Below are 13542 nucleotides of genomic sequence, written 5' to 3'. Positions count from 1 at the left end.
GATAGTAAATGCACCTTCCTCAATGGACGTTGATGACACTGAAAATTCGAAAATGTTATCAGAGGCGACATCAGCTTCGGTGTGTCAAAGGATTGTATGTCCAACAGTAATCCAGCTAACAGTAACAAAAATGTGCAAAAGACAAATTAACTGAACTAATGTAACGTACCTTCTATATCAGACAGTAAAGCTTGTAACACCCCATCCACAGGAACCAGTGTCCAGACACAAACGTGCTTGAACTGGGAGATAGCAGCTAATCGGAATGGCGACCTTTGTTTTCCACCCTGGAAGCACAGGTTGTAACTTTGAGGGCAGATTTAAAAGTGGTGTCAAAATGTCTGCATGCGAGTGCACATGAAAAGTTGAACATAGATGAATACTCAAATTATAACATCACATTGTCATACCTGTTGGTGGACGTGGACTGCAACTAACGTGTCAGCAATTTCTTCATGACTAGATGCAAGCCAGATCATGCCTCATTTCCGCCTTCAGCGTGCACCTGTGATAATTCAGAAGTTAGATTATCAATAGTACTATTGTGTTGTTAATCGTGGTTATATCAGAGTAAGCGCAGTAGGACAGCTGCACAATCGATTCATTAAGCTTGCTATTTTTTATATCTGAACCTCGACTTACCATTTTTTGCTCTCGTTTTTTGCCTTGATCCTCCGTGGCACGTTCAAAATGTTATGCGTCGGGCACCTCAGATTTTCATCAGACGATTTCGTGCCGAGATTCCAAATTGCCTCTGGAGTCGCGCGTAACCTATGATAACATTCGTGGACGAAATCCTTGCAGTGGAAATTAGCAGGCACCATTGTCAGCCAAGACCTTCGCACTGCTTGGTCTTCTGGCAGCTTATAATAGGTAACACTTGAATGCTCCGATGAATTGTTCTAACAGCGTAGCACTCTCGCATCTTCGACAACTTCGCCGTGGCATATTTGCGAATCATATCGCTCCAGCCCATAAAAGGCAAGGTGAGAACAAGGAAGTGCACTTTCCAAACGACGCTGTGCCAAAAAAAAAAACATTCACATGCTTTGTTTCCGGCTTAGCAACAACATAACAGCTGTTCGCTTATGTACGCTGCACAGAGGAGGAAACGAAAGAAGCCAAGCAAAGAGTCCATGCCAAGCCAAAGACAGATAAACCGAGAGCAGTGACGTCCGCGCGCCCGTGCGCAGGGTTTGCCGACGGTCTGACGGCCGGGCGTGGGAACTAAAAAAACTGTTTTCTAAAAAACTACGAACAGTTGGAGCAAGATATTTCGCACACATATTCAGTGTTCGGTAATGAACACACAGCGTGAGTATCGCTCAGTTCTGCGGCACTTCAAAATCGGCATATCTGACCTTTAAAGTGCACCATGCCTGTAGTTGGGTCGCTGGAACCATATCACCAAGTAATCAGTCAACTCAGGACACGTGGGTGTGTTCCCAGCGCGACGTAGACGAAATTGCTAAAAACGGGCACACCAGCCCTTTAAAGTGCACCATGCCGGTAGTTGGGTGGCTGGAACCATGTCACCAAGTAATCAGTCAGCCAAGACGCTTTGCTCTGTTCTCAGCGCGACATATACGAAACTGCTAAAAACGGGCACGCCAGCCCTTTAAAGTGCACTCTGCGTGTAGGTGGGTCGCTGGAACCATATCACCAATTAATCCGTCAGTTCAGGGCGCTTGGCTGTGCTCCCAGCGCGACGTAGACGAAATTGCTAAAAACGGTAACACCAGCCCTTCAAAGTGCACTCTGCCGGTAGCTGGAATTTGCCCACGTGTCGTAAGCGTCATTTAACCTTATTTCTGAATGCACTCATACTGACCTCACACCCCTCAGGCCTCACCGGTGACTTCACTCACACAGACCTGGCGCCCCTCAGACCTCATGAGTGCACTTACAGGAGGTCTCATGAGGGGCAAAACCTCATGAGTGCACTCACAGGAGACCTCATGAGGGTAAAGACCTCATGAGTGCACTCACGGATGGCCTGATCGCGGGCTTGCCCTCACTCACCCTCACCTCAAAGGCGTGAGGTGAGTGTGAGGGGCACTCATGAGGGCCCTCATGAGTGCGTTCGCCCAGCTATGTTAACACATCTGTGGCTAGGGGTGCGGATGGGTCGCGTATACCGGAATTTTCAATTGCTTGAAGTGCAGATAGCGCACTACCATGGGATAGTGTGGAACTACCTGCATGACTTATGAACTGATATGACTTCTTCCTTGTTTATGGCTATAAAATGTCTTTTTGTGGCTATGCTTACTCTATGCACTGCCATAGGATGGTATGAGACTACCTGTATGATGTATGACCTGTTATGACTATTTCCTTGTTTATAACTATAAATTGACTTTTTGTGACAATTACAGCTCTACGCACTACAGTGGGATGGTAGGAAGGGAATTGCCTCAGGACAGAAGCCGACGATATTTCGAACAGAGACTGTTCTTCTTCTGGGCACCGTCCTCATCATTGGCATGGTATGGGATGGTATGGTATAGGACTTCCTGCATGGTTTATGACACGTTCTGACTATTTCCTTCCTTACGGCTATAATGTGACTTTTTATGACTAGGACTACTCTATGCACTGCAATAGGGTAGTATGAGACTACCTGCATCATATATGACATGTTGTGACTATTTCCTGCCTTACACCTTCATATGGACTTTTGAAGACTATGACTACTGCATGCACTACTGTGGGACGGCATGGGCCCGCCTGCATATATGTCACATGTTTTGACTATCTCCTTATTGATGGCTCTAAATTGAGTTATATGACTATGCCTCCTCCGTGCACTACTATGGGGTGTTATGGGAATACTGGCATGATTTATCGCCTGTTCTGACTATTTCCTCGTTTACACCCTTCAATTGACTGTTTGTGACTATGCCTACTCTATGCACTGCTATCAGATGGTGCTGGACCACCTGCGTGATTTATTACCTGTTTTCGACTATTTCCTTGTTTATAACTATAAAATGACTTTTTATTACTATGGCTACTCCAAGCTCTACTATTCGATGGTATGGGACTGCCTGCATGATTTACGACCTGTTTTGAATACTTCCTCGTTTACACCCATAAATTGCCTTTTTTGTGACTATGCGTACCCTATGCACTGCCATGAGATGGTGTGGGACTACCTGCGTGATGTATGGGCTGTACTGACTATTTTCGTTTTCATAACTCTAAAATGACTTTTTGTTACTGCTGCTACGCACTGCTATGCTACTGCTCTATGCACTACAATTAGATGGGATGTGACTACCTGCATGATTTGACTGAATCCGTAAACAAGGGTTGAGCACAGCTTGTGTATTATGTTCATAATAAATTTCCTTTAACAACAATGAAATAGTCATAACAGGTTATAGATCACGCAGGTGCTCCCATACAATGGTATAGTAGTGCACTTACCAGCGATAGTCAATTTATAGCTGCAAACGAGGAAATAGTCATAAATGGTCATAAGACATACAGGTAGTCCCGTATCATCTCATTGTGGTGCATACAATAGTCCTCGTCACAAAAAATCAATTTATAAGCCTAAACGAAGAAATAGTCATAACTGGCTATAAATCATGCCAGTGGTCCTATACCATCCTGTAGTAGCACATAGAGTAGGTATAGTCATAAAAAGTCAATTTAGAGCCATAAACAAGGAAACAGTCATATCAGGTCATAAACCATGCAGGTAGTCCCATACTATCCCATGGTAGTGCACAGAGTGGGCATATTTACAAAAAGTCAATTTATGGCTGTAAACGAGGAAGTAGTCAAAACAAGTCACAAATCGTGCAGGTGGTCCATCTCATCCCATGCATAGAGTAGGCATAGTAATAAAAAACAATTTATACCCATAAACAAGAAAATAGTCATATCAGGTCATAAATCATGTAGGTAGTCCCATACTATCCCATGGTAGTGCATTGAGTAGGCATATGCACAAAAAAGTCAATTTATGGCTGTAAAGGACGACATAGTCCAAACGGGTCATAAATCGTGCACGTACTCCTATACCATCCCATAGTACTGGATAGAGTAAGCTTAGTCATAAAAAGTCAATTTATACCCGTAAAGAAGGAAATACTCATAATAAGTCATAAATTATGCAGGCAGTCCCGTACTATCACATAGTAGTGCATTGAGCAGGGATAGTCACAAAAAAGTCAGTGTATGCTTGTAAACGAAGATATAGTCAAAATACGTCATAAATCATACAGGTAGTCCCACACTGTCGCATTGTAGTGAAAAAAGTAGTGAAAAGGTAACTCGAGAATTTAGGATTAAATTCCACGGCATAAGATTGAAACTGGTAGCACGAGGATTAAATTCAACAGAAGAAGGATTAAATCCCACGGTATAAGGATTAAATGTGGCGGCATAAGGATTAAATCCAGCAAAACAATGATTAAAAGTGGCGGCATGAGGATTAAATTCTACGGTATAAGGATTAATTTCCGCGGTATAAGGATTAAATACGGCAGGAAAACCTGTAGATAGAAATAGACTTCAACAGGGAAGAAAGTGCTCGAAGTGAACAGATTATCCAACAAAAGGTGTTCCCGGCGAACACCTTGAGTTCACCGGAACACCTCTTGTAGGACGATCCGGCTCAAGCTTTTGGATTCCGTAGGAGCTCGGTTCTCGGTGTGAGGCGACTCGTTGTTCCATTTCACCAATTACCTCCAGTAATGGCCTGTTTCACGACGTTAGGCAGCACCAGGGTGTCGGAGCGAACCGAAAACCAGAACCGATAACCGCAAAAAAACGCTATTTTGGAGCGAACCGGAACGGAATCGAAACCGAAGGAGGGAAACCGAAAAATTTATTTAACGGTTTTCGGTCCAAGAAAAACTTCGCCGGTTTGAACTACAAGTAGGCGAATGAAACTGACGTCGCGTGTTCTGAAGTCATGTCATGGATACTGTACGAGGGTTTTAAAAAAATACGAGGGTTACGGTTACGGTGGAACGTATGTCGGTATGACCCTTAGGCTCCCTGTGTAACATTTTATCGTTCGCGCACATAGACTTAGAGGTACATGTGACCGGTTGTGACTCTACCAATGTGCCGTAGTGTTCGTTTTCATTTTATCCGCCCAAGCCCTTCTCTCTGGTTACGTTCCCTTTAAGAGGAAACACACTCAAATAAACAGCGACCCAAGCAGGCTGCGTAACGGCTTCTCTATCGGTAATGTCGCGCAACGAGTCCCTTGTTTGAGAGCAGCAAAGTTGAAGCAGCGAAGTTGAGCAGCGCGTACGAAGTGGTGCCTCTTTTGTGGACAGGACACGAAGAAAAAAAAAAGAAAACGGAGTCGTCGAGCGCGTTTGTGAGTGCTCGATTTGCGTCGTACTCGTGCGGTGGTGCTTGCTGGCTAGCTTGCTGGCAGCAGCAACAGGCATTCGGATGGGACGCGATCGCACCAATCCAGCAAGAAAGTACTTTACGTATGACGTCACGACAAACAAGTCCGTCTGTATCATGCGCTTCAAGAAAGGGGAAAGCCTATTTGAACAGACAGTCACCTACCGGAGCCAGGAGCTACCAATTTCTCAGCTGCCTATTAATATTAAATACCATGTATGCGGAATAAACGGGTTTACATTTTGCAACATTGATTTTTTTTTTCTGGGAATGAATATGCCCACCAGAAGCGGAACCGATTAAAACCGGTATGAACCGTTATTTCTTTGCTCCGGAGCAGAACCGGTACCGGACCGTTTATGATAGAACCGGAACGAAAACCGGAACGAAAAACGTTTCGGTTCGACACCCTGGGCAGCACTCCAAACCGTATTCTGCAGCGCCATTTGTGGTTGTGTAGCCAGATATTTTTCCCTACCTAGGCATTTATCACCTACATGCGGCTCGAAAGAGTCGCGGCGCAAGGATTTCCACAGAAGAAATGACGTTCCCGGTACGGCGGTAAGGCATGGAACACGCCGTACGCGCCCGTCTAGAGGTTTTCTCGCTCAATTTAATCCAATGGTCACTCAATTTAATCCTGTGGTCACTCATTTTAATCACATGGTCAATGAAATTAATCACATGGTCACTGAATTTAACCCTATGGGCAACCAAATTAATCCAGTGGTCAGCCAATTTAATCCGACCCACATTATTGCATCTGGCGCCTTTCGAATCAGTATAACCCAGTAATTTATGACTACTGCTGCACGATAAGGAGATAAATTGCGAGTACTTGGTCATTTATTACATAGGTATTGCATCATGAGTTATGACTACGCGAGACGTTATGAGCTTTTCATGACTATAACCTATATTATAGTTCATGACTGGACTATTTCGGACCACCCTTGTTGGAAATGGTACACTGACATGAATTATGACTATGCGGGACTTTATGGGGTTTCATGACTATAACCTATTTTGTAGACTATAACTGGACTATTTCGGGTTAACCTCATTGCAGAGAGTATAATACCATGAACTATGACTACGTGGGATTTTATGGGCTTTTTATGACTATAACCTACATTATAGACTATGACTGAACCGTTTCGGACTACTCTTGTTGGAAATTGAATAATGTCATGACTTATGAGTATGTGGGAATTTGAGCTTTTTATGACTATAACCTACATGATAGACTATGACCGGACTATTTCGGACCACCCTTGTCGGAAATAGTATGATGAGGTGAATTACAACTATGCGAGACTTCATGAGCTTTTGATGAATATAACCTGAATTATAGACTATAACTGAACTATTTTGAGTAACCTCATTGCAGAGAGTGTAATACCATGATCTATGACTATGTGGGATTTTACACACTTTTCATGACTGAAACCCGCATTGTCTACTACGACTGAACTATTTTGGACTACTCTTGTTGGAAATTATAGACTGTCTAGAATGTTATAGAATTATAGACTTTCGCAGGTTAAACTGCTTGGTGCTCCTCCCTCTGTACCTATAACACTTCTTGTATTTGTAGTTTGGACTGTCATACAGGGCTCGCCCTCACAGTCCTGTTCTGTTCTATGTATGTAGTAGAAAACGATGAAGATCAATAAATTAATAAATACATAAATAAAAATTGAATAATGCCATGACTTATGACTACGCAGGATTTTTATGAGCTTTTTATGACTATAACCTACATTGTAGAGTTTAACTGGACTATTTCGGACTATCCTTGTCGGAAATGGTATAATGACATGAATTATGACTATGCGGGACTTTATGAGCTTTTCATAACTATAACCTACATTATAGGCCATGACTGGACTATTTCGAAACACCCTTGTCGGAAATGGTATAATGACATAAATTATGACTATGCGGGACTCTATGAGCCTTTCATATAACCTACATTATAGACTATGAGTGGGCTATTTCGGACACTACCCTTGTCGGAAATGGCATAATGACATGAATATGACTATGCGGAAATTCATGAGCTTTTCACGACTATAACCTACATCATAGACTATAACTGGACTATTTCGGAGTAACCTCATTGCAGAGTGTAATACCATGATCTATGACTATGTGGGATTTTACGCGGTTTTCATGACTAAAACCTGCGTTGTATACTATGACTGAACTATTGCAGACTACTCTTGTTGGAAATTGAATAATGTCATGACTTATGACTACGCGTGATTTTTATGAGCTTTTTATGACTATAACCTACATTGTAGAGTTTAACTGGACTATTTCGGACTATCCTTGTCGGAAATGGTATAATGACATGAATTATGACCATGCGGGACTTTATGAGCTTTTCATGATGATAACCTACATTATAGGCCATGACTGGACTATTTCGGACCACCCTTGTCGGAAATGGTATAATGACATGAATTATGACTCTGCGGGACTCTGTGAGCCTTTCATATAACCTACATTATAGACTATGACTGGGCTATTTCGGACACTACCCTTGTCGAAAATGGTATAATGACATGAATATGACTATGCAGAACTTCATGAGCTTTTCATGACGATAACCTACATCATAGACTATAACTGGACTATTTCGGAGTAACCTCATTGCAGAGTGTTATACCATGATCTATGACTATGTGGGATTTTACACGCTTTTCATGACTAAAACCTGCATTGTATACTCTGACTGAACTATTGCAGACTACTCTTGTTGGAAATTGAATAATGTCATGACTTATGACTATGCGGGACTTCATGCGCCTCTCATGATGATAACCTAGATCATAGACCATGACTGGACTATTTCAGACACTACCCTTGTCGGTAATGGTATAATGACATGAATTATGACTATCCGGGACTTTATGAGCTTTTCATGACTATAACCTACATTATAGGCTATAACTGGAGTAACCCCATTGCAGAGAGTACAATACCATGATCTATGACTATGTGGGGTTTTGTGAGGTTTCATGACTAAAACCTGCATTGTACACTATGACTGAACTATTTCGGACTACTCTCGCTGGAAATTGAATATTGTCATGACTTATTACTATGCAGGATTTTATGACCTTTTATGACTATAACCTACATTGTAGACTATGACTGGACTATTTCAAACTACTCTTGTCGGAAATGGTATAAGGACATAAATTATGATTATGCCATACTTAATTAGCTTTTCATGACTATAACCTGCATTATGAACTATATCTGGATTATTTCGGAGTAGCCTCATTGCAGAGTACCATGATCTATGATTATATGGGATTTTATGAGCGTGTCACGACTAAAATCTGCAATGTATACTATGACTGAACTCTTTCAGACTACTCTTGTTGGAAATTGAATACTGTCATGACTTATGACTGTTTGGGGATTGTATGTGTTTTCATGACTATAACCTGCATTATAGACTATCACCGGATCAGTTCGGGCTCCCTTTGTTGGAAATGGTCTAATGCCATGACCTGTTGCTATTTCAGCATTTTATGAGCTTTTTATGACTATAATCTGTAATATGGGATATGAGTGCACGGTTTATCAGTGTGCCGGTTATGACGAGGGCAGTGCTGTGTTCCGTTTAATGGACCATATTCATCAAACTGTCAATAGCCCAACAGTTACATGCCATATGGTTGCACCATTTGCAGTTAGGGTAGTTCAAATTAGTCTTGTGGTAGTCATTAACATAGGCTATGATCATGAAAAGCTCATCAGATACCAAGTAGTGATGTCATGACATTACACCATTTCCAAAAAGGGCAGTGCGAAACCGTCCGCTCATAGTCCATATAATAGATTATGGTCATAAAAAGCTCATAAAATGCTCAAAAAGCAATAGGTCATGGCATTACACTATTTCCAACATTGGGAGCCCGAACTGCTCTCGTGATAGTCTATAATGAAGGTTATAGTCATGAAAAGCTCATAGAATTCCCAAATAGTCACAAGTCATGACAGTATTCAATTTTCAACAAGAGTAGTCCGAAATAGCTCAGTCATAGTATACAATCATGGTATTATACTCTATCCAATGCGTTACTCTGAAATAGAGCACTGCAAGGGCCTAATTTTCATGCCCGGCCGCTGCGGCCCGCACCCGACCCGGGCCCGACCTCTTCTATAGATTTGCAGCCCGGGCCCATCCCGTACCCGACTGTTTCCATGCTCAGGCTCGGTCCCAGCCCGCCTCTGCTATATGTGTTCTCGAGGCCCGGAAGCGTATTTAGATTTACTAACGAGCACAACGCAGCCAGGAAAAGGACGCAGCTAATAGGTGGACAGTGAGAAGTACACTCGAACGGATCGGCTGTGTTTCTCTGCCGGCAAGCCGCTGTGTGCTTAGTGTTTACTTGCTTGGGAAGGCAGCGTGCAGTGGCGCGTGGCAAATATGTATGTATGATGCGGTTCAAGAGGGATTCATCTCCGTTCTATTGCGAATGCATCGGTGTTAGTTGCCCTGTCTCGAACTCTCAGCGAACGAAATATGCCAGAACGCCTAACCTAACTGACCCTCGTGCCGGACTCTCAGCAAGCCCGCCACACCAATCATCCCCAAATGTGTGTAAGTGCACATGTGAAATCCAGACCCATTACACGAAATAAGCATGATCACATATAAAAAAGTGATAGTTTTCAGATGAAAATATCATGATATCCCATAACCAATGGAGAAAAAGAGTGACATGAAAATTCAGCTGTCTTGTCCCCTGAAATATGTTCGCGTACATGGCCGACCATGGCGGGCATTGCCAAGCCCTTACCCAGTGGCTGAAATCCGAGCCCGGCCCAGGCCCGCGTAAAAAAGGCAAAGCCCGGCTCACGGGCCGGGCCGCACTCGGGATTTCGGGTAAGGCCGGGCCCGTGAAGTTCTCTACTCTGAAATAGTCCAGTTATAGTCATGAAATTCATGAAGTCTCGCATAGTCATAATTCATGTCATTATACCATTTCCGACAAGGGTAGTCCGAAATAGTCCAGTTATAGTCTAATGTAGGTTATAGTCCTCAAAAGCTCATAAAGCCCCGCATAATCATAATTCATGTCATTATACCATTTCCGACAAGGTTAGTCCGAAATAGTCCAGTCATAGTCTATAATGTAGGTTATAGTCATCAAAAGCTCATAAAATCCCGCATAGTTATAAGTCATGACATTGCTCAATTTCCAAAAAGAGTAGTCCGAAATAGTGCAGTCGCAGTATGCAATGCAGGTTTGAGTCATGAAAAGCCCATAAAATCCCACATAGTCATAGATCATGGTATTATACTCTGCAATGAGGTTACTCCGAAATAGTCCAGTTATAGTCTATAATGTAGGTTATAGTCATGAAAAGCTAATAAAATCCCGCATAGTCATAACTCATAACGCAATGCCAATGTAATAAATGACCAAGTACTCGCAATTTATCTCCTTATCGTGCAGCAGTAGTCATAAATTGCTGGGTTATACTGCCTCCAATGGGGCAGATGCAATGATATGGGACAGAGTAAATTGGCTGACCACTGGATTAATTTAGTTGACCATAGGATTACATTGAAAGGCCATAGGATTAAATTCAGTGACCATTGGATTAATTTCAGTGACTATGGGATCAAAATGAGTGACCACAGGATTAAATTGAGTGACCATTGGATTAAATTGAGCGAGAAAATCTGTAGTAAGGGGGCTCTACACTAGAGGCAGGCAGTTGGCGCTGCGGTCGTCGGACGAAACTTTAGTGCAGCAGGCCCATGGGGTAGTGTATCGCCCCTGGCGATGAAACTCCCCACTTATCATCATTCAAATAGCGTTGTTGTTGTTACTCTTACGTTTTATCTTAAAAATTGGGAAGGGTTATTTTCTAAACAACCATCATAGCATGAATAACATGACAACAGTCAAGGCATTCCATTATGATAACACAATAGTTCGGGACAGCTACATTCAAAACCACTGCAAGCCCTGATTTGTGACGGCAGTTGGGGCGGACACCAATATACTATAGGGCAGGATTTATTTGCTTCACATCAAGATACCAAGTCGTGACAGCTTGTACCGAGTTTGTTTGAGAATGTGTACAAGACACTCGCATTCCATCGCTGTCTGTGCAAAATTAAATGTTTGGAACACGAAAGCATGGTGGTGGTGCTCAAGAAAGGGCTCGCTGTTGTCGGCCGAAAGCATGTCACCTCGAGAACATGCAAGGTGCACCAATACTGAAACAGTGGAGCACAACTGATTTTGGGAAGGTTACGTGCTTGTGAGAACCGATCAGACTGTATTTTGCACCCTTGTTATCACCACTTGGGCACTCAGTGGGGTTTATGTACTTCAACTAGCATTGCCGGGAGCAATTCCTACTATTCTGGCTCACAGTATATTGTACTCAAACAACCATGCGTGGCTTACACGTTCTTCTTCTTTTACTTCTTTGTACTCGAAGCAGGCATATATTGGTTTAGCGGTTTGTACGTCGACGGAACCTACAAGTCGAATAGAGGGTGAGAAAGGTAGACGTGCACAGAACTACAACTTTGCGCTCAATTCAATTGTAACAGCTATATTGCTGAGAAATACTATGACAATAAATGATAGTGGGGGACTTGACATCCCGAGGCAAATCATCCACCGATGCCGCAGCGGTCGGTCGGCCGCGGGATTCATTTCGTCCGCGTGAGGTGTCTGTTAAAGTGCATCAAAATTTCAGCACACTGTACTTAGCGTCCCTCGCAGACCTCATCCCATCGTCATTTATGTAGTTGTTGTTGCTGTCCCTCGCAGAAGACGGCGTGTCTAAACAATTCATGCCAAGTTGCTATCATCCACGGTTGGGTTCAAACCCTTAAACTTGGGATCAGTAGGAGAAGTACGTGCACAGACACCTATACACGTCTATTACTCCGCAGGTCAGTATGTTTGCGTGAAGGGCGACAGTACAGAGGGAGAAACAACAGAATGGAGGAGAACCGCCACAATAACTGCGAAAAATGTTATAAAATAATAAAAATTACAGGGTGTTAGGTAGTCAATTAATTAATTAATTGAAAGACTAGCGTTTCAAAATAGGACAATCTGAATCTCCTGCGAGCAGGAAATATTACATCGTTCTGTCATATGAAATATTTTTCTTCAATTATTATGCAATTGAAACTACAGTAGGCGTGTACATTCCAATCATGTTATGTTGTAGCTGTCATAGCTTTTAGCACAATGTACGCATCGCAATCGGCACAACATTTCCTTTCCACCAAGTTAGAGAGCGAGGGCATATTAGAATGTGTAGAAATGTCGTTGTCAGTTTATAAGTCAATTGCATATCCGGTTAGCTTATTCTCAAAAGTTATTCAAAATACCTCACCGACGAAAGCCAGCAAAATGGCAGCCAAGAGCAGCGGCACCGACAACTTCATCTTGAAAACACGATGCACGCGAAACCTGTGCACGCTGGCTGAGTGTGTCAATGTAACGTGTGCGATATAGACCAATTCACTTTAAATATCGTCATCTGAATTGCAATTGGTTTCATTTTTTTATGTATAAATTGTACTTATCATAGATACCACTCTCTCACGAAGCTCCTTGAAGGTCAGGGCGCCCGAATATATGTTGCTTGCGGTTTTTGTATTTTACAATATCATAGGTGAAGTAATATGGTTAGCCACATACGCGGGATCTTCCATGACAGCTGATGGCTGCCTGTGTGACCCGTGACATTATCACTACAAATAATTATACCTTTGCTACCAAGCTGTCTTCCCCGAAATTGCATTCTCAGCGAGCCCAGAGCAGCCACGTGTTTGAAGGTCGACGCACGCACACATGTTGTAATTAAAGCGTGATGCTCCGAGCAGCATTTTCTGGTTGTCCTATTGGTGAAGTAATATGTCAATTCACACATGCAAACTCTGCATATATTGGACAACTTGATGTTCGTTCCCTGAAATGATTGGGTATTGTGCAGACTGATTGAAACCTTGCAGCTTTTGCTTTATTTGTCCACAACTCAGGACGTGTAGGAAGAAGTGACTGGTGTGGAAATTGTGCAAAACTCCCCACTTTTTTCTTGTTATTACTGTGAATATCGTTGCATTCGATTAAAATGTTGCAACCTTCTTTCACA

At 42.6% G+C, this 13542-nt stretch overlaps 1 protein-coding gene across 1 annotated transcript in view; it reads right to left on the bottom strand.

The window, feature by feature from the left end:
- LOC135392882 (uncharacterized) overlaps nucleotides 1-12890 on the bottom strand; it is a 47496-nt gene extending 34606 nt beyond the window's left edge. The window contains exons 1-2 of the mRNA XM_064623547.1: nucleotides 12781-12890; nucleotides 11832-11905 (exon numbers count right to left, since the gene is read on the bottom strand). Coding sequence (XP_064479617.1) covers nucleotides 11832-11905; nucleotides 12781-12832 — 126 coding nt within the window. The 5' untranslated portion in view covers nucleotides 12833-12890. The remainder of the gene's footprint in view (nucleotides 1-11831; nucleotides 11906-12780) is intronic.
- Between the last annotated feature and the right edge of the window lie 652 nt (nucleotides 12891-13542).

The sequence above is a fragment of the Ornithodoros turicata genome, chromosome 4 (genome assembly GCF_037126465.1).
Source record: "Ornithodoros turicata isolate Travis chromosome 4, ASM3712646v1, whole genome shotgun sequence".
Taxonomy (NCBI): domain Eukaryota; kingdom Metazoa; phylum Arthropoda; class Arachnida; order Ixodida; family Argasidae; genus Ornithodoros; species Ornithodoros turicata.
The sequence above is the reverse complement of the archived record's forward strand: the minus strand, read 5'-3'. Positions and strand labels throughout refer to the sequence as shown.